The sequence below is a fragment of the Amaranthus tricolor genome, chromosome 8 (assembly GCF_026212465.1).
Source record: "Amaranthus tricolor cultivar Red isolate AtriRed21 chromosome 8, ASM2621246v1, whole genome shotgun sequence".
Classification (NCBI taxonomy): Eukaryota; Viridiplantae; Streptophyta; class Magnoliopsida; order Caryophyllales; family Amaranthaceae; genus Amaranthus; species Amaranthus tricolor.
This window is the reverse complement of record NC_080054.1, coordinates 9,171,552-9,195,049: the sequence shown is the minus strand read 5'-3', so window position 1 is coordinate 9,195,049 and position 23,498 is coordinate 9,171,552. Positions and strand designations below refer to the sequence as shown.

The 23,498-nt window shown below is 31.8% G+C and overlaps 1 protein-coding gene across 1 annotated transcript; it reads left to right on the top strand.

Moving 5' to 3' along the window:
• The first annotated feature begins 13,162 nt into the window (after positions 1-13,162).
• On the top strand, positions 13,163-15,531 carry LOC130821498 (uncharacterized). Its single transcript, XM_057687286.1, has 5 exons — positions 13,163-13,179; positions 13,667-13,724; positions 13,828-14,499; positions 14,665-15,174; positions 15,514-15,531. The coding sequence occupies exons 1-5, from the start codon at positions 13,163-13,165 to the stop codon at positions 15,529-15,531; spliced, it is 1,275 nt and encodes a 424-aa protein (XP_057543269.1).
• Positions 15,532-23,498: the final 7,967 nt, after the last annotated feature.

The following is a 23,498-nucleotide window of genomic DNA, read 5'->3' as shown; positions in this document are numbered from 1 at the left end:
ACCAAGATAAGTGGGTAGTGGTCTGGCACCGGGCTCACCCCGACCTCTGTTAACCATTGCTTGATCGCTTGAGGTTTTAAAGTATTGGGATTCAAAAGCATTTTTCCATGTACCCCAGAAATTTGAGGGCATGTTAGGAGTGAACTCCATCGCATGTGGTTCCCCTTGCTCCCCCTGATCTTCCTCCTACTCCTCTCTTTCTTGCCTCTCTTTCTCTTGCTGCTCTTTAAATTTTTTATATTTAGAGCGCAAGTTGTTTATTTTACCGTGATATCTTTGGGAACAGCGCAAGTTCCAGGCACGTTTGACGTCGGCATCAATGCGAGGGTCCGATTTGTAGATTTTTTACAAAAATAGCAAACAACTCAAAAACACATTAAACAAATCAAATAATAATAAAAAATATAGATACATACATTGAATTCGTTCCAATAAAATTCTTTAATAGCATCACATGTTTAACTCCAAGTGGTGCTATGAGGATCTAGGGAAAGCTGAAAAGTTTTTGCTATATTGGCTGAGAGTCCCTTTTTTGGATTCGTCTCTTTTGGCTATAAGGTATGTCCGTATCCATGTCGTCGACATCATTTAAACCGCGTATTTTAAAATTTTGAAAAATGTACTGTTATAATTGAATTCAATTGATTTTTTAAATAATTTACTCGGTTTTTTTTTTATTTTCTGTGTTTTTAATATTATAAAATATTAAACATAAAAAATACGAATTCAATACTTGTATTAAATTCAAATCTAAATACAAAAATACAAAAATAACGACAAATTTAAAATCCTTCATCGGAATCACTATAATAATGATTATCGTCATTTTCCTTATCACCCGACAATACGAGATCTACATCAAGAGGTTCTTTTTCTTGGTTAGTTGTTGGATCTAATTCTATTTCATCCATATGGCATTCAATAAATTATCCTAAAGGATCACAAAGTGACTCAAGTGTTAAGTTGACATCATCAATAGACAAATGGAACTGTGTGTGTTCTTTATCTTGAACCGCACTATTATCAATGTCATTTCCAAGGGCGATACTGACTTGGTATTTCTTTGGTTTAACTTTGCAGACAGTTCACCAATCTTGTAGGTCTTGTTTCAAACTAGGATACGACTTGCAATACACTTGACAAGCTTGACTAGCGAGGACAAATGGGTCATACTTTCCTAAAAAGCGACCAATGTGGACGTCAACTATTTGGTAGCGTTCATGAACACGTGTACCAGGTCCACGTCTTAAACGTGTTGGATCAAACCACTGGCATTTGAACATGGTCACTCTCTTGATTGGCATAACTGGATATTCAAGCTCTATTATCTCTTCAAGACGACCATAGAAATCATCTCCATCTAGACTATCCTCCTCGGCCATCACACACACTCCGATGTTGTCTGCTGCTTTTCTTGTGAAATGCTTGTTGGTGTGGAATTTATAGCCGTTCATGTAACAAATGTTATAACTCTAAGCATATTGCAAAGGTCCTTCTGCCATATCCTTCAATATACAACCATTTGGATAGTTTTAAAGACGACCTTTGCTGCCCTGTAATAGAAAGATGATTAATAAATGCATAATTAAGTTAATTATTAATAAAACAGCACACATATATTCTTAATAAATAAGTTAAATTACCAAAATTTGAAAATATTTTTGAAAATCCTCTTTGACGATAGCATTGATTTGTTCCTCTGAAAATGTTAGATATTTCAAACGTAGTCCTGTGGTGAATTGTCTTAGATAGGGGTCAACCTTGGGAAAATTCATTAGAACATACTGATGTGCAATTTTAAGATCACCCTCAGTCAACAGCACACATATAATTTATGCCAGTACCTTTCAAATGGGTAAATCCACCTGTATTGGACCGGTCCAGCTATTCTTACCTCGTAAGGCAAGTGGATAGGCAAGTGGATAGGCAAGTGCTCCATACAATCGAAGAAAAAGGGGGGGGGGGGGGGGGGGGAATCTTCACCATTTTGCATAGTATTACTGGTATTCCCTTCTACAACGTACTCATCTTTGTCGTTTTTAGTTTCGGGGAAGTCAATATCTCAAAGAATAAACTTAACTCAGTTAGAGCCTCCCAAATCGGAAAAGGTAGCAATTCTCAAAAAAACAATAGGAATGAGGCGTTGCATGAAAACATTGCCATCGTGGCTCTTCATCCCGAAGATTGAGTGTTTTCCCATATCAATATTCCTAGCTAAGTCGGAAACATAACCATCTGGGAATCTCAAACTCTTGATCCAGTCAAGTAGAGCATAAACTCGTCTATCAAGCGGGGTGTACGTAGCGATCGAAATCGCATTTCCTTTAGGGTAAGTAACAATGCGCTGCAAAATGATCCTTCGTTCCGTTTTCAACACGCATCACCGTGTTGAAAATGTTATCAAAAAAGTTTTTTTCAATATGCATCACATCAAGACAATGTCTAATCATGTTGGTTTTCCAGTATGGCAAATCCCAGAATATGCTTATCTTTTTCCACCCTCCCGTGTATGGACCATATTGTTCGTTGTATTCGTGTGCAACATTGTCGTACACCCTCTTCATACCATATATTTTTAGGTCCTCAAGTAACTCAACACCGATGTGAGTACGTGGGGCATGTCCTGCCTCCCAAACACCAGGTATGAAATTAACTCTATCTCTCCTAAACGGATGACGGTTAAGAAAAACATTCGATGACAATCGAACCAACACATCTTTCTAATGTTTTTCAGATAAAATGACTTAGAATCAGTACCACAATAAGGACATGAATTTTTGCCGTGTGTACTCCAACCTGATAACATTGAATATGCGGAAAGTCGCTGATTTTCCACATCAAAGCAGCTCTAAGACAAAAGTTACTCCTTTTGGACACTTCAAAAGTAACAATTCCATCCCTACAAAGCGTCTTAAGGTCTTCGATCAAGGGTTGCAGGTAAATGTCGATGTTTTGCTTTGGATTTTTAGGGCTAGGAGCAATCACTATTAGGAACATGTAAGGTGTTTTCATGCACATCCACGAGTTACCGAATGGGTTGAAGCCGTTCGTATATAGACCGAACCTCACATTTCTCGTCTCAGCGGCAAATTTTGGATGTTTGGCGTTAAAAGTGATCTACGCCTCTGAGTCTGATGGGTGGCACATCTCCCCCTCTTCTTTGTAGTGCTCATCGTGCCATCTCATTTCATTAGCAGTAACTTATGAGGCGTACAATCTTTGTAACCTTGGACCTATAGGAAGGTAAAAAACTTATTTCTTAGGGATACGTCGATTCCCTTCATCGTTCTTAACAAACCTTGTTGTCCCACATACCCTCCATCGTTTTAAATTCACAATGCGACCCCAATAGATCATGCAACCTTTAATAAAACAATCAATCCTTTTCACCGGTAATCTAAGCGCCGCGATCTGCTTCTTAGTGTCGTAGAACCCGGTTGTCATCAAGTTTGGTTGCGGTAAATCCTCCCACATAATAGTACGAAATTCATCGTACAATCTTTCAGGACAATGATGATCAGTCTTCAAGTTCTTCATTCGCCGTATCATTGTCATTTTAGAATAGGTTTCACATCTGGGATAAAGTGGATTGTTGGCGGCCCTTAACATTTCGAAAAATTGTTTTGCTTGAGGTTCGGTTCTTCGAATAAATTTACAGGTGCATGTTCCTCAAATGGAAAATCATTTTGAGGGATATCATGTTGAGGGAAAAGGTTGTGGTATGTTTATGGGAATGCACTTGTAGCAGTATCGTGCACCATACGCGCGTATGGATTTTCCTTAAGGTTTCTCACAAAGGAAGTATTCTACTGGTGTAACGGCCCGGTTTAAGTGACCCGGAAAAAAAATCATATGAAAACATGATCCCGGTTCACAAACGGACACTAAAAATTCATTTTTCACTCGGATCGTCAACGTTCCAACGGTAAAGGAATATAGTCAACGCAGGAAACAACGCCAAACAAAGAACACAAGTCTGCGGAAGCCTTTACATACAACTCGAGAGCCTACCGGCCTCTAGACTAGCTAAAAAGTTGTACGAAATAAAAAGAAAATCGTCATAACCTTTCGTTTCATAAACCGAGTTATTTCGACTTATAAACTTATTACAAAATATAACTTTGTCTTGATGATTTCGGGTTCTAAGCCGAGTTCTCACACCAGCCCCCACCTGCAGTCAACCTACTGCACGTCGTATGATAACATGTAGCAGGTTCCAAAGAACAACCAATACACGTCAAAGACTTCATACATATATCAAACAGGTTAAATACAAGCATTGTGTTTATCCTAGCATGCATAGGCTCTAATATATATTCATTATTCAACAATTCCAACTTGTAACGTTGCCCGCCCTGTTCGGGTCGTTCCAGTACAAACATTTAATATTAAACAATTCCAACTTGTAACGTTGCCCGTCCTGTTCGGGTCGTTCAAGTATAAAACCAAATCTTTTGGAGGAATACACTTGGGAGAGCTAATCCCAAGGCAACCACCGACCTAAGACGTTGCCCGTCCTGTTCAGGTTGTCAGAGGTAAAGTATACATACCCCCATGGTGACCGTAATGATCCAAAACTGCCATGGGAACAATAATTATGATAATTCAAACCAAACGTTAACCCCTTTGGGTAACGAACATATAAATTTTCAATTTCCACTTTAACTTCTTTCAAATAATTTGGGATGTCTAATCCTTATGTGAATTACAATAAATCAATTAGGAATAAAACAACACTACTTGCACAACCACATAAACAGTATGGTCTAATCGTGTACCTTTAAACGCTGCAAACACACGTTGCTCAAGCACAATAGGAATTTCGCCCTCTTATAAATCGAGGTCCTAAATAACACACACAAAACGATCACGTATTAGATCGTGTTTACACATTTAATCCACTCCATACCACTAAGATATCACTAAGACTTGATAATTTTAAATGTTTTCATCAAATTCCTAATGATTCCAAATTGTAAACTTGAACCAGAAACTTAAAAGATCGATTTGGACAGTTTAGAAAATTCAAATGAAAAATCCGACTTCGCTGTTGCGTTCGGAATGCGTCAATTACCTTGGGTACCAAATTTCATAATTTCTAACATCCAATTACTATTTTCAATTATTTTAAGCGTTAAACGAGTTTTTGTTTTAACGCATCGGATACATAAACCAACAACGGAAACGACTAACGTTTCCGAATCGGCACCAATACCGAGACAGCAGCTGCTGTCCGGAACTCCCATTACGTTATTATTGTTATTATTATTATTTTATATATATTCATACTCAAAAACCCCATCATCAAAGCATAAGAGTCATCAAAATAAAAAGAATAGGCCCATCCATAAGATCTTCAAGAGACTTAAAACTCCACAAATTATGATAATTAAATTAAATACTTAATTCTCTTAACAAATTAAAATTTTGTAGAGAATCATAAAACAAAAATCATCCTTCTTAAATCAAGACATATATATAAATTCACAATCCTTCAAGCAAATTCAATTTTGCTAAAGGACTTATAAATTCTTAGATGACTACACTACTTGATCCATACCATTTAAATTCCTACTAACAAATTGTAATTTAGTTAGAGAAATGTAAATCATAAAAGAAATTTATTTAAATATCAATATTAACTTAATTCTTTTAACAAATTAAACTTTGCTAAAGAATATAAATCAGAAACATAACTCAATCCTTTTAACAAAATTGAAGTTTATTAAAGGATTAGTAGAGAAAATTATATATAAAAGAAAATATATTCAATCCTCCTAAAAGTCATAGGATATCATCATACATAAAATATATTTCACCTTAAAAATCTTATGAATAAAATTTATAAATAAAATTCAACTAAACTTACCCCTTGAACAAAAGATTGGATTGAACAACAAAGTTTTTTTTTTTTCTTTTGTAATGCCGAAAACAAGAGAAAAGGGAAAGAAGAGAACTTTTGTTTTTTTTTTTTTCTGATTTTTTTGTACTCACTTCAAGGGTTAGAAAGGTAAGGGAATTCAAATGAGGCTTATGGAATTAAAAGAGGAGTAAGACCCACTTAAATTGCCATAACAAACCATTATGAGAGGAGTTACAAACTCCTCCCATTCACCCTCACAACCGGCCACCCCCCTCAATTCCCTAACTTTTATTTTTTTTAAATTTAATTAACTAATTAAGTAATTATTATATTATTGTTAAAATAGAAAAGAAACGTCACGCGATAACCTCGTACGCGATAAAACTCGCTACCGTTAAAATTTAACTGACTTTATTTCTTGTAAATATCTATATAAAATAATATAATTTAATAATACATATTTATTTTACTTTATTATATTATTTTCTTAAACCCGATAAATTACGGGGTGTTACAGCTGGTCCTCACAAACAAACGCATTAATACAACCCTCTCCAACAAGTAAATCATAATGGTACCTCCAATAGTAATAATCTCCAATGAATCCCTTTCGCAAAAGATGATTTCTCACTTCATTCGGTTTTTTAAAATTAAAGTTTTTACATTTAACACAAGTTAATCTAATTTCAACACTTTGACTTTTACTAATAGCGAAATTCAAAAAAGCTTCTACCCCTCGCAAGAATTTTACATTATATGCCCCATCATCAAATTGTCTTTTATACATCCAACTTCTATCGTATAAAAAATATTCATCATCATCCGCCATTATAACAACTAACCTATGATAATCAATAATAAACATGAAAAATTAAAGTTATTAAGTAGTAAAAAATTATTCTTGGAATTTGTGAGTATTATTCTTCAAATAAAAAAAAAGAACAGTTTTTTGTGGAAATAGAAATATGTGTGAACCGAAACTAAACCGATGAACAAACAATTTACTTCGAATACAAAACCAAATGGATGCATCGCAATTTATAGACGAACGTTCATTTTGTGATTTTGAATTTTAATTATAATGGCGATGGGATGGAAACGGAAAATGTCAGTAGCCACTTTTAGGATGGCGATGGGATGGAGACGAATAACGCATGTACCCAACGTTATGGACAAGGTGGTGGCGGGATGGAGAGGGAAAAATCTCGTAGCCAACCTTGGCGACGAGTCTCTCCCATCTCCATCCCATAGCCAAGCTTGGCCGGAGTATGTGTCCATCTCAAGTTTTTTTTATTTTTTTTATTTTTTATTTTTTTATTTTTTGTAGTGCAAGGGTGTTATCTGCAAACTGCTGTTTGATTGACACATTTTGTTCACCAATTCTTAAGGTTTCAGTAGTGCTTTCGCACTTTTGAACAAATGCAGTGGTGCTTCACTCACCATTATAAACGAGTACGGAGAGTGTGGATCGCCCAGCCTGAGCATTCCCCATCTTAAATGGTTTGATTAGTGAGCCATTATCTAAGGTGGAAAAGGAGGTTGTACTAGCACAACACATAATCTATTTAATCCATCTTCTGCTGAACCCCATTTTGTTCAACACCATCTCTAAGAAAGACCAGTTTATAGAATCGATCATATACCTTTTGTAACCATTGAGAATCTGTCTCTCCATCACAAAAGCAAATTTTGAATGATGGGAAGATCATCTTCTTTGAAGTGCTTTGCAAACTATATATTCACTAATCTCCTTTCTCAACATTGAAACTCTGCAATGACCCATTTGGATTTACGAAAGCGTAAAATAGTAATTTTCATATTAGGGGTAACTTGGGGAAAAAGTTACTAGTTTATTATAAACAGTGGCAGATGTACATTGGAGGCCACGGGGTCACGAGCCCTTAGGCGTTTTTTTTTTTAAAAAAAATTCGAATTAGATTTTTCTATTGGTAAGAGTAAAAATATAAAATTAATACTGAAGTCTTTTGATGATAAATACTATCTCATTTTAGCGACTTTGTCTTATTTATTTATTTTGTCTCATTTTTTTTATTAGGTCAGTTGATTTATTTTGTTCCATTTCTTTTTATGATATGTCTTATTTAAATTTTAGCATGTAAGGGTAAAATAGTTGTTAATTTTACAAACGAAACTCTGTCAAAATTTCGTCCATTAGTTGGTGCGCTTTGGACTCCGAACCCTAGATCCGCTAGTGATTATAAATAATGGGAATTACAGACCCATAATCATCAAGAAATCAGTAAACACATTGTGGGTGAGTTTTATACTCATTAGGAGATTGCAAGCGTCTCGAATAGCTTGATCTATCTTTTCTTGTTATGCTTTTAGGGTTGTAATCTTTCTTCTATAATCAATTCTATAGTATAATTTCTCTTTTATCATTTTATTCTCAATTTACTGTTTTAGTTCAATTTACTAGTTCATAGAAAACTCATTGGACTTCTTTTCCACGTATTTTTGAGTCCTCTAATCTTATTTTTGTTTTGTAGGATAATATTCAATCTGTTAGAAATAATCTCATAGAATTTTTTAGCTTAACTTAGGTGGGAAAAAGTAATTGTATATAGCTTCACATGATATTAACTTTTATTGATTTAATAGATCGTATGATATGATTTCAAAAAGAGAATTATTAAAAATCCCGTAGAGCTTTATTAGTATGCATTTAGGTGAGAAAAAGCCCTCAATTTGAGGCACTAGTGGAAAAAAAAAACGTATTTGTTGCTAATCATTTGCTGCGGTTTTTAATATACGCAGCAAAAAATAGGAAAAACAATTAGAAAAAAAAATTCCGCAAATGCTGCGGTTTTTCAGCAGCCCGCAGCAAATAGTCATTGAATGCATCAAATGCTGCGGTTCTTTGTGTGCCTGCATCAAATAATTCACTTATATGCTGCGGTTTTTCTCAGCCCGCAGCAAATAGACTTCTTCTAAAAATTTAAAACCCGCGTTTCAACGTTCATTTGCTCAAAACCTTCATATAACTGTTGCATTCTCGCATAAACCCATACGACTCTTGTTCTTCAAGTTCTTTAATTTCTTCAAGTTCTTCAAAAATTTCTTCAAAAACGCACAAAAATTTGTTCTTCTCTTCAATCTGTTCTTCATAAACTCTACTGTGTTCATTTTCAATCTATTCAAGTTCTCCAAACCCCACGATTGTTACTACGAAGGTACTGTGTTCTTCATTTTCTTTAATCCCATACGACATTTGCTTCTTCATTCTTCTTGCTTCTTCTTCCTCATAAACCCACGACATAAGTTTTTGCAAGTTCAATACATACGAAAATTAGTGCTAATTTTTTTTTACTTTTCTTTGTAGATTATTACATAACCCACGAAATCAAGGTAATTTCTATTTTTTTTATAAATTTGCAAGTTTATATTTTTATTGTTTCACTTGTAATTTAGTAATTTAGTTATAAATGTGGTTTGTTAATTATTTCAATATTTAGTAATTATTTGTGAATGTGGTTTGTGTGGTTTGTTAATCATTTGCATATTTTGTTAAAAATGTGGTTTGTTGTTATACTTGTCTTTAATTATATAGAATTAGAATATGAAGTATATGAAGTATGAAGTATACAATGTTAATTATTCAAAGTATATATTTTTAGGGTTAGATATGTTTGTTATAAATAAGTATATATGTTAAAAGTTGTGTATTAATTTTGTTTTGAATTAATTAACCACACTAATTAGGATGACAAAAGATCGTTCTTGGATGTATGGAAGACTTGAATCGTTGGAATTTATTGATGGCATATTAGAATTTTGTAGTATTGCGGTTGAATATCAAGTTAGGACGGGGGGAGTTGGTTTTTATTGCCCATAGTGTTGATATCGTTAGGGAGCACATACTTCGACGTGGGTTTAGGCCTCAATATCATGTTTGGGTTTGGCATGGTGAGGTCGGAGTTTACAAAGAGAAAAGTGTTGTTGAGGACGTTAATAATGTGGCCGATGTCAATGAGGATGTAGTAGATCATGTTGATGGGTATGAGACAGATGAAGAGAATGTCCATGAGGATGTGGATCGTGTTGATGAGATGATGGAGGAAGTCGAGGATGAGTTAGGAAAACGCCCTTGTGTTTTTAACTTGTTGACAGAGGCTTCTCAAAAGCCTTTGTACCCTAGATGTACAAAGTTCACCAAACTAACAGTAGTGTTGACAATTTTCAACATTAAGTCAAAGTTCAATTGGAGTGATGCTAGTTTCACGATGTTATTAGAAGCGTTAGGTGAGATGCTTCCTGAGGGAAATGAACTTCCAAAGTCGACATATTATGCCAAAAAGCTCATGTGTCCTTTCGGCTTAGAGTACCAGAAGATTCATGCGTGTCCAAATGATTGTGTGTTGTATCGGAATGAAAACGAGAACTTAGAAGAGTGTCGTAGGTGTGGGTTATCGCGCTACAAGCGTAAAGGGGCTCGGGATGCTAAAGGGCCCCAAGCTAAGGTATTGTGGTATCTTCCAATAATACCTAGATTCAAGCGCTTGTTTTCTATAAAGAAAGATGCGTTAAATTTAAGGTGGCATGCAAATAAGGTGAAGAAAGGTCACTTGCTCACACATCTATCTGATTTTCCAGAGTGGAAGTTGATAAATTGCATAAGACTTTTGGGGATGAGGTTCGTAATTTAAGGCTTGAACTGTGTACGGATGGAATGAATCCATTCGGCAATCTTAGTTCTCCATACAAATACCAAAACAACCTTTATTTATAGGTTTCTAGCTAGCTAATGGCTATAAATATCACGTGCTATACAATATGCCTCTTAAAACAGAAATTAAAAACAACCAGAACACTTTGGGCACTGATCAGTGACTGGGCCACCTTGCGCTCGTATCCTAGTGAGCTGCGTGCACCACAATTATGGTTCTTTGGCCTTGTTAGCTTGGTCCTTGTATGGATATCACGTTTCCATGGTTGTTTGGCTCCAGGTCTCTTTGGTTAAGGCTCAACCCACGCGGCAAGGTAGGCTGGTCAGCGGGTAGGCTGCTGTTTCTTGGTTTGTTATTGCTAGCTCAAACTTGGTCTGTTTTGCACGAAACTTGGTGCACAACTCTATTTGGTATATATTATTGTGTTGATGTGGTTAGAATTGAAAATCATAGTCATATGCTAGAAATTACGTGTTAAGTTGCGATTTTATTGGGTTTTTAAGTGTTTTTGACACTTTTGCGCATAAAGTAGCTCAAACTTGGTTTGTTTTGCACGAAACTTGGCACACAACACTATTTGGGATATATTATTGTGTGGAAGTGGTTAAAATTGAAAATTATAGTCATATGCTAGAAATTACGTGTTAAGTTGCGATTTTATGGGTTTTTAAGTGTTTTGGCACTTTCGCGCACTTGGTTTATTTTGCACGAAATTTGGCACACAACACTATTTGGTATATATTATTGTGTTGAAGTGGTTAGAATTGAAAATCATAGTCATATGCTAGAAATTAAGTGTTAAGTTGCGATTTTAAGGGTTTTTACGCGTTTTTGGCACTTTCGCGCATAAAGTAGCTCAAACTTGGTTTGTTTTGCACAAAACTTGGCACACAACACTATTTGGTATATATTATTGTGTTGAAGTGGTTAGTATTGAAAATCATAGTCATATGTTAGAAATTATATGCTGCGGTTTTTTGGTTGCCCGCAGCATATAGTGTATGACTATATGCTGCGGTTTTTTTGATGCCCGCAGCTAGGGGTGTTCAAAACCGATTTAAACTAAATCGGATACCAGATACCCGGTTTTGTTAAAAACTTTTTTTTTTCCTTATTTCTTTTAACTTTTTTTTTATTTATAATAAAAATACTAAATTGGGTTTTTGCATAATTGAATTACCTAATTGCAATTATTAGCAGATAATTAATTAATTTGAATTGATTAAGCATAGAATTTTTAAGAATTTTCAAGTCAACCTTGATGATTCATTCAAGCAAAAGATAAACAAGAGGCTTTACTTAAATTAATCACTATAACAATTAACAAGTCTAATCAAGAACAAAATCAAAGAAAATAACAACTTTAATCGATAATCGATAATTTCATAAATTCCCAACAAAATTAAAACTTTTTTGTTCTAATTAGTGTTACAATCAATAAAATTAAGTATGAATTAAATCAAAGCTTTTGAAATTCCAATTACATGAATTAATCATTAAAACAAGTGTAATTAAAACATAATCAAAGAAAGAAACTTTAATTATCAATTTCATAAATTCATCACAAAATCAAAACTTTTTGCTGTAGTTACTAATTAGTATCATAATCAATTAGCAAAGTAGGTAAAGATCTACAAACAAAATTGTACAATAATCCACTACCCAATATCGTCAAGTACAACAATGACACACCATTTAATTTTTCATTCTACCATAATTTAACTGAAGATTACCAGCTAAACCTCTGCGAAAATGGCGAAAACCGCGAACTAAATAAATCTCTGTGACAAAATCGAAAATGGCAAAAAAAAATTTAAATAAGTACCAAAAAAAAAATCAGGTTTGTTTCGGATTAAGAAGATCTGGAGAAGAAGAAGAAGAATGGTGATGAACTAAAACAATGGTCATGAACTGAAAGAAACTTACCCAATTAAAACGGTGAAGAAGAAGAATGGCAGTGGTCTAGATTCTTGTCGACGTCTCATCGTGAATGGTGAAGAAGAAACAAGATGACGGGAGCAAGATTGAAGAAGATGGGAGTCTGCTTGAAGAAGAAGCAAGATGAGTAGAACGTAGATGACGGCCAGCAAGAATGAAGACTGAGATTTCCAAATGCCCAAGGATATTTAGCCAATTTAGGTTTTCAAACTTTTCAAAAAAAAAAAAAAATACAAACTGGACACCGTATACCCAGTTTCCCGAAATTCGCGATTCATATCTGACCCGAATACTCGGTTTTAAAACCGGGTACCTGACCCGAATTATCAGAATTTGGTAAACCGGGTAATTTACCCCGTTTTAAAAATCGGATACCGGGTATTTCGGATCGGGTTTTCCAAACCGGATATTTTTGAAAACCCTTATTCGCGGCATATAATGCACTTTTCTGCTGCGGTTTTAAACCGCAGCATTTAAAATAGGCCGTCTGCTGCTATTACTAATGCTTGGGGCCAAAACCGCAGCATATTATGGCAAAAAAAACCGCAGCAAATGAGGATTTTCAACTAGTGAGGGATTCTTTGGCCGCGCTCTTTTATGGGTATGAGTTGCCGTCGTCTTTCCCTCCCCAGACCCTACTCATATATTTTTCTATAAGTGGGATACAGTAAATATGATGATGATGATTAGGTGAGAACAGGATAATTGTGATAGCAAAATGTGACTTTAAAATCTATTGCTTTAATATATTGTATGATGAGATCATTAAATTTGAGAATTGAATTTTGATTTTAAATTTTAATGTAGATAAAACAGTTTTATTGCTAGTACAAGCACATATTAATTGTACTAGATTACATATCTTATTGTTCACAACAACATACGGTATTTCCTATACAATGAGCATTCTTGGCATCGAATCCACATCTACCCTGACATACAGTGGCGGACCCAGCTAGGGGCAAGGGGGGGGGCAGTGGCCCCCCCAATCTGAAAAAAATAAATGAGATTTTAAAAAAAAAAAAAAAAAATTTTGCGACCACTTAGCGACCACCTGGCGACCAAAATCCCCGTCGCTAATCACCTTTAAAAAAAATAAAAAAATAAAATGTTGCTGCTTCCATTTAAAAAACAAAGCAAACCCTAATCACATTCACCTGTGTTCGACATTCGACAGAGTACAGAGCCTACTCGCTTCCTCTTCCAGTCTTCCTTTTCTCTTCAATTGTTTAATTGTGAGTTCCATGCTTCCATTACTTATTTAATTGTTAATTTGTAATTGTAATTGTTAATTTGTTTAATTGTTTCATAGCTTCATTAGTTCATTGTTAATTCAAGTTGATTGGTGATGGTTACTTTTCTATTTTGGCCGATGAATCAAGTGATGTGTCTCAAAAAGAACAACTAGCTCTTGTTTTGCGGTTTGTTAATAGAGAAAATGGATTGGTAGTGGAACGCTTTTTAGGCATTCTACATGTGGGTGATACTACCGCTTTGTCTCTTAAAAATGCCATTATGTCGTTGCTTATGGAACATTTATTGAGTCCTTCCATGATAAGAGGTCAAGGGTATGATGGGGCAAGTAACATGAGGGGTGAAATCAATGGCCTCAAGACTTTGATTATGAATGATACTCCAAGAGCCTATTACATTCATTGTTTTGCTCATCAACTTCAACTAACTCTAGTTGCGGTTGCTAAAAAGAATGTTAATTGTACTTGGCTTTTTGACGTACTTGCAAACTTGTTAAATGTGGTGGGAGCTTCTTGTAAGAGAAGAGACCTTATTCGAAAACACCAAGCTCAAGTAGTGGCTCAAGCTTTGGAAGTGGGGGAAATTGAAAGTGGATCGGGTTGGAATCAAGAACGTGGTTTGAGTAGGCCGGGAGATACACGTTGGGGATCTCATTACAAGTGTCTAATAAGTATCATCAACTTGTTTCCTTCAATTGTTAAAGTGCTTGAGGAGATTGGAGAAAATGGCTCTCCGGATGATAAGCTCAAAGCTCAAGTTGTTTTAGGATCTTTGGAGTCCTTTGATTTTATTTTTATGGCTCATTTCATGTTGACTATTTTTGGCTACACTAATGATTTATGTGTTGCTTTACAAAGAAAGGAACAAGATATTGTGAATGCCATTAGCCTTGTTAAAAGTACAACGAATGTGTTGCAAAAGATGAGGGATCAAGGATGGGATAGTCTCTTAGACAAAGTCATTTTATTTTGTACTAAACACGAGATTGATGTTCCATCTATGGATGCTCAATATGTACCTCAAGGAAGATCAAGACGTTTTGCTAAACAAGCAACAAATCTACATCATTTTCGCGTTGACATTTTTTTGGAAGTAATTGATTTGCATCTTCAAGAGATTGATAACCGTTTTAATGAGAAGAACATGGAGTTACTTACATGCATGGCTTCCCTGAGTCCTAGAGGTAACTTTTCATCTTTTGATAAAGAGAGGATACTTAAACTTGCTTCTTTATATCCCGAAGAGTTTTCATGCTATGATTTAACGGCTCTTGATCTTCAACTTGATGTCTTCTTGGATTCTATGCAAAATGATGAAAGATTTCATGATTTGCAAGATATCAATTCTCTTTCCATGATGCTTGTTAAAACAAGAAAACATGAGACTTTTCCTCTTATACATTTGCTAATCAAGTTGATGTTGATTCTTCCTGTTGCTACGGCAAGTGTAGAAAGAGTGTTTTCCGCAATGACGTTTGTCAAAAATAAGTTGAGAAATAGCATGGGTGATCAACTAGTGAATGATTGTTTGGTTACTTACATTGAGAAGGAAGTGTTTCTACAAGTTTCTGATGAAAAAATTATTGATCGCTTTAAAAATATGAAAACTCGAAGGATGAATTTGCAATTTTCATTTGAACGCTTGTATTTTTTTTTAAATATTTTGGATTGTAAAACTTTTAACATCGGATTTGATATTGTAAATTGTAAATATTGTTTCTATTATGTTTTCTATTTTTCTTTAAAAAAAAATTATTCGGACGACGATCAGATTATTCAAATGACGTGACGTTCGGATTTTACCCCCAAATTGAAATTCCTGGATCCGCCACTGCTGACATATAGACAATTTACAATCCGACATGTCCGCACAAATTCCACCCACTCTTTCGACACCCATATTTTCAGGAAATAACACCCCATTAGATCTTGAACTTGCAACATTAGTACCTGCGTTAATTATAAAAAAAAATTTATTCATATTATTGTTTGAAATTTTAATTTGTAACTTGGATAACATAAATGATGATGATGAAAAGCTAAATGTGCAAATTAAAGCATTAAAAAGCCAAAACTGAATAGGTCTACGAAACGACTTGATCTTTTTTATGGGTTAGTTTAAGGTCAAAATTTTAAACATAAAACAAACCAAAACTATATAACTCATTTAATTAAACTGGTTAATTTTTAGTCAAGTCAATCAGTTTCACCTAAACTTAATTCATTTAATATTTTTCTATGTTTTATATTTCTTCTGTTCTTTTTGTTTGTGCTCTTTACTATTTAAATGCATTTCAAAATAAATTTTGACTTTAAATATCTCTAAATACGCATTATAAAAATAGTAAAAAACTATATATGCTAAAATTTTTTGCATCAATACTAATCCAACCAAATACCACTTGAATATGTTTGTCTTTAATATAAAGTTCAAAAATAAAATTTAAATTCCTCTCTCCTAAAGTAAAAAAACACAAAACAACTAATAATGTATAAATTTAAAATTGAGGCCTAAAATATATGATGTACTTAATGTTAAACACCATATAATGAAAAAAAAAAGTTTAAACAGATTAAGATATTTTCAAATGTATATTGTTATAGTTAATTCATATCAAAGAAATAAATAAATATTTTTGAATGTAAAATTATTTTAAAAAATTAACCATATACCAATTTGAAAGCTAAAATAAACAAAATATTTTCTCAATATATAAAAAATGGCTAAAAATATAGTGAACCCAAAAAATAATAATGCAAAACTAAAAAGGTTGACAACATTTAGAAAAAGGTTAAAAACGGTTAGGATTATCGTTGGTCTCAATCTAGTTATATTTTTCGGGTTATAGGTGAGATAATACATGAAAGTTTTTATTGTCATGGGATTGGTTATTGATTTTAGAAAGCGAAAAAAACAGCAATTAATTTACTTTGTTTTTTCGCTTTCCATGTCAATTGTTTTCAAACCAAATATAATTATTTCTACCCATCATACAATAATAAACTCCTATTTTCAAATGTTCTTCCTATTTATTTTTTTTTTACAGATTCCAATGCATATTTTAAAATTAAATAATTCTAATTGTGAGTTTTTAAAAATTTTAAAGAGTTGATATTTCAAAAGTACGAATCTAACAAGATCCCAAATGAATTTCTTTTTCTTATAGATCGATGAGAAATTATAGTCAAAATTCGACACTAAAATTGGTAAATTCTATTTGAGAAAAATATATGAAAATGGAGGAAGTAGTACGTTGATAGATAGATATTTTTATTACTCTAAATAGTAAACCAACTTCATCTATATCTTATACAAAAGGAATAAGTACAACACTTACCACCAAGAAATATTACCAGTAACACCAAAATGAGAGGGATAAATGACATCCTTTGAGGCATGTTAATAACTAACTTGAAAAAGAATTGTTGAAACTTGGATGATATAGAAATATTTGTACTAACTTTAATATGTATATATATTAGAGTAAAAATGAAGTGACTTGCTTCTAACTTATGGCTTTTTATAGTTGTGTTGTGGACTTTTCTAATTGTGCTCATTTACTCTTAAATGAATAATATCCAATCAAATAATCAATCACATGTGATTTTATAATATTTGGTATAATCAAGTGTGATTTTCTAATCAACAATCGTCATTTAATTATTATGCAATTTAATCTTCAAAACTTCAATAATAGTAATTAATAGAAAATTTTTTTTTGAAAGAATTAATAGAATATTTTAAAATATCATATAACACCCGAATTTTCTCCCGTCCTTTACGATTTTGTTTTTGTTAAAGGGTCGGAAATTCTGGGGTGTTACATTTTAAGACACTAAGACCTATTACAATAGACGAGAGTTAGAAAACTATTAAAGAACAAATTACAACTCTTAATGAATGCGTTAAACAATAGATTATAATTTATCAGAGCATGTAGTTCTTTAAGTATTGATGAAGCTTTAATTATTTGCTTCAACTCCTTATTTTTCTCAACTTGGTCATGTGTTGAACTACATATTAAAGATCTTATAAATTAGTTATTTAGACAATCTTCTTATACGCTCTTAATTGACCAATTCCAACACGTATTTAGCTACTTTAGGTTTCTACAGGACTTAGTCAACCCTGTCATGTTAGTACTAAAAATTGCAATAACCAAGTACTTTTATATTTATTTCTCTAAGTTAATTGATTTGATTAAAATCGATTTAAATCATGAATAAATATTCATTCGATTTTCAGATTTTATATAATTTATTCTAATTTCAAAACTTTACAATCTTCGAAAAATCAGTCAGCTACAATTTAAAAATAATCAATATTAGATCCAAAAATATAAAAGGCCTATTTATACATATTTAGCAATGACTTGCATCCTAAGTTGTCTTTCTTGATTACTTAAATTAACAAGTAATTGAATTATTTCAATACTAAAACTTGTAGTCATTAATAATTAGTTATTAGTCTATTTTATTCAACCTATAAAACATATGACTAATTTTGACATTTTTTTAAATATTTTGGACCGAACTTCTTATCATTAAAATAACATTTAATTCTTTTTATATTAAATTATGATTTAGGATCAACTAATCAACTAAATTTCTTGATTAATTCTAATATGAGTTTTGAATATTATCATCACTCAAAGAAGTTTAGTTTTCAATTCAACATGTTAGAAATAATCCAATAAAACGTTTTTAGGTTACATAGGTGGGAAAAAGATAATTGTAGATAATTACTTGTGACATTAAATTTCACTGATTTAGTAGATTGTATGATACGATTCCAAATAAAGAATTATAACGGATTCGGTAGAGCTTTATTAGTATACATTTAGGTGAAAATTGTGATTGTAAAATGTAGCTTTAAAATCTATTGCTTTAATATACTATATGATGATGTCATTAAATTTGAGAATTTAATTTTGATATTATTATAGATAAAACTTTTTTATTGCTAGTACAAGCACATATTAATTGTACTAGATTACATATCTTATCGTTCACAACAACATAAGGTGTTTCCTATACAATGAGCATTCTTAGCATCGAATCCACATCTACCCTGGCAAATAGACAATTTACAATCCGACATGGACGCACAAAGTCCACCCACTCTTTCTACACCCATATTTTCAGGAAATAACACCCCATTAGATCTTGCACTTGCAACATTAATACCTGCATTCATTATTCAAAAAATTATTGTTTCAAGTTTGAATTTATAACTTGGATAACATAAATGATGATAATAAAAAGCTAAATGTTCAAATTTAAAGGTTAAAAAGCCAAAATCGTGTAGGTCTAACAAAAACTAATTCGACTTGATAATTTCAAAACCTAACTTGAAATAAGTGAGTTTGAGTTGCGATTTTTGACGTAATTAAATAAATAAATTGATCCTACCCGATCAGTATATCTAGTGGGTTAGTTTAAGGTCAAAATTTTAAACATAAAACAAATCAAAACTTTATAACCCATTTAATTAACTAGTTATTTCTATTCAAATGAATCAGTTTAACTTAAATTTATTTTATTTTTATATTTTTCTATTTTTTATAGTAAATACGAAATAGCTCGTAACGTATAAGTTTAAAATTGAGACCTAAAATATATGGTATTTAGAAACCATATAATGAAAACAAAAAAGTTTAAACTGTTTAAAATATTTTTAAATATAAATTTATATAGTTAATTCATATTGAAAAAATACGTAAATTATTTTAAATGCAATATTACTTTAAAATTAACAATATACCAAATTTAAAGTTAAAATAAAGAAATTTTTCTCTCAAAATACAAAAAATGACTAAAAATATATAGTGAATCTCAAAAACATAATGATGCAAAACCAAAAAAAGTTGACAAAAGTCAGAAAAAGGTTCAGAACAGTTAGAATTACAGTTGGCTTCAACCTAGTTTTTACTTATATTTTTCGGGATACCTCCACTTAGCTAGTGGAGTTTCTGACTTTATCACTATTTATAGTGAACCAACTTCATACATAATTTACACAATAGGAATAAGTACAACACTTACCACCAAGCAAAATTACTAGTAACACCAATATGAGAGGCAAAAATGACATCCTTTCTGACATGTTAATAACTTAGATCCAATTGAAAAAGAATTGTTGGAACTTGGAAGATATAAAAGTTTTTGTATTATTTTTAATATTTGTATTAGGGTAAAAATGTTAGGACTTGCTTTTTATAGTTGGAGACTACTCTAATTGTTCTCATTTACTCTTAAATGAATAATATCCAATCAAATAATCAATCACATGTGATTTTATAATATTTGGTATTATCAAGTGTGATTTTTTAATCAACAATCTTTACTTAATTATCATGCAATATTAATCTCCATCTAAACTTAAATAATAGTTGTAATAGCTCTATTTTAAAGCCTTTTTTAATCTTAACTTAAATAGCTTTGAGTGTGAATTAGTGCTAGTAACTTATCTAGTTTTTTTATCCTTACGTGTCAAACATAATGAGAGTTTAATTTTTAAAACTTTTAAGTTTGAATAAACCAAGTCTTGTTTTGTTAGATGTTATTATTAGATTTACTATAATAAATTTTCAATGTACTTAGTTTTATCAAAGTTTATTTGCACATGATTTCACAAACTATGTTGACAAAAACTTATTTTAAGTTCTTTAATAAAAGTACTTATATTTAATCCAAAAGAAAATATATTTATCCAAATAGATAAGATTATGAAAAAAACTTTTATAATGATATTATAGTCTTATTGGTATTTAAAAATAAGTTTTAGTGAGGGTTTTATATTAGTTTGAAAGAAAATAAATCATTTCCTAAAAATAAAGATTTCAGAATTTTGCTTGAAACCATTAGGTTACTTCTATAAGCATTTTAAAATAGTAAATGACTATATTCTAACTATATCTTTTACCATATCATTTACATACATGTTATTGAAGATACCCAAACATTAGATTGAGGGAGCTTGTGGTTAGTAAAGGATCAGGGTGTAGATTTGTATAAATGTCAAATTGAATGATAGTTTTGTATGGTCTGAAAGATACACTAAGTTACCTATGCTATACCCTATATAATTGAGTATAATCACTTGGAAACATTTCTAAAAGGTTGAATCACACGCACGTGTATCCCTCCAGAAATGAGAGATTCGTCCCCATCTTCCTACCCCTTCATCTCAACAATTTCTAGCAACGTATACGTCTTCAATAAATTATCCTTTTTATTCTAAATTCTCTTAATGCGAGCCTCATATTTTTACACTATAATAATTTAGACATCCTACGCTTTCCATTGGTACCTCACACGCACACATACAAGCTCTATAAGCCCCTCACCTTCAAGCAAACATTCACAACTTGTTGTTCTTTTTTGTTCAGCTGTATACATGAACACAATTTGATGTGTTTACCCATATTCCTCTTCATGCATGTAAAAATAAACCTTAATGGTAGTCTTGTATACAAAATTCCTCATATTTTAGACTCAGGAATTTCATTAATTGGACCATCAAAGATTATGTTTAGCCTTCAAACATTTCAGACAACGAAGATTAAGCCAATTTCGAACACCTTCTACTCATTTTAACTCTACAACTTTTTCTTAAGAAATATGGGTCTTGGAGTTGTGAGCAATTAGACTCTTAAATCATTGGAATTTGAGTTCGGAGGTAAAGGTTATGAGCATTTTAGTAAGACATGCTGAAACGAGACTTATGATGGTAAGAGATTTCGATTTTATGTTGAATGTGGAATTAAGAATTTGAGTTAGAGATGAAGATATAAAATAGACTTATCATTTCCTAAGCCAAAATCATCTACTTTTGTAAGATTTTAGTATTATTATTTTGGTAGCTTGCATCATTATTCTTTCAACCTTGAAGATTATTCGATTAGAGCTTATTTTCTCTTATTTTGAAGTTCTTATTTCTTATTTCTCTTGCATCCTTATTGGCTTATGGTACACACTTTTTAACCTTCTTATTATGTAACATTATATTATACTTATTTGAATATGTGAAAGATATTACAATAAGTTATATTGATTTAATTAAATTATGCATCTTGACTTAAAGTAAGAATAACACATTTTTGTGTCAAAAATAAAAATAAAGTGTTTACCATAAATTTAACTATATGCATGCTATAAACTGAAAATTTATGTTATTTTATGTATCTATGAAAATTTGAAATGCTATTCATATGTTTACATTATAAATTTTCAAGTATTGGAATTATTACCTGAAATCAGTATTAAATTAAAGTTAAAAAAGAAAAATATATAAAGCTAAAATTTTTTCATTTATATGATATTATTGATGGATACATATTTTAGTATGTATAGTTTTACTTTAGTTTTCAAGCTTGTAAATTTGATGATTTTCTATTATGTAAAAATGCGTAAAAATAGCGTTTTGAGGTGTTTTTGCGAACTTATTGTAGTGAATTAATTTTGTGCGAGCATAGTAACTTTAGGAATATATTTTATATAAAATCATAGTAGATAAAAGTCAGAAAATCATTTAGGTTTATTTCCTTAAACTTATTTCATTAAAATGGTTATTTATGGAATTTTAAGTAATAAAATATTTTCTAGTATATTAAAAGGGGTTAAATATAATCTTAATAGATAAAATAGTTTATAAAAGCATATTATTATGTTTCATATAAGTTTGGATTAGAATATAAACTTTTGGTAGTTTTCTATGAATTTTTACTAATTGTTTGTCTACTTACCGATAAAACGTGAAATGTTAAAATATAAAAAAATCACTAATGAAATTATTTCGAGCTTTAATTTTTATGAGACTCTTATATGGGTAAAAGTTTTGGAATTTGATTATTGGCTAAGTTTATATGACCATTTATGTACCATTTTGAGTTTTAAATAAAACGGTAAATCCAAAAACGATAAAATATGAAATAAATACTAAATAGTCTATTTTAGACTTGAAATCTTTAAGAGGCAATCCCATAAACAATAGGATCATATGAGGACCCTTGGAAAAAAATTTCATGAACATTTGAGGACATTAATAATTTTATGCATGTTTATTGGTAAATTAGCTAAACAATTTAGTTAAAATGCATAGGCTTGTTTTTCCTTAAGAGAATGGTCTTGTAAGGAAGTTAAATAGCCCCTAAAACCTTGTCATAAATCATGGAATTTTATTTATTGTAAATCTCTTAATTATTGAATTAGAAAATATGTTGACTTTTACTAAAGAGAATGTTGAATTAGAGTTTGACTACACTAGGTTTGACTTATAGCAAAATAAATAACATGCAGTCTTGTTTGAACTTATGTGTACTTGGATAAATGACTCTAATAGTAAGGAAATGTCTAACCACGGACTGACATGTAATCCGGTGGACATGTTCCGTGGAACTTAAAAATGCAGGGTTAGAAAGGGGGTTTGAGAGAGTCCCATCATGTAGAAGCTCGAGCATAAAAATCAATAGAGTGACGGATCCATCACAGTTAGAGTGTTGAATATGTTCCTCCTCTAAACAGACCCTTACATATATCAGATAGTCATTATAAAGTATGTTAAGCAAATGCGATTTTGGGTCTAAGTATATTTGATGAACCATATAGTTACTGAGTGTAGGTGACTGTAGCAAAGACATTTATTTATATTCATGTGATGAATGTGAAAATTTTTGAAATTATTCGCGAACTGAAAATGAGAAACGAGAACCAAAGAACTTAAAATCAAACCTTGAAATGTACTTTTGCATATCT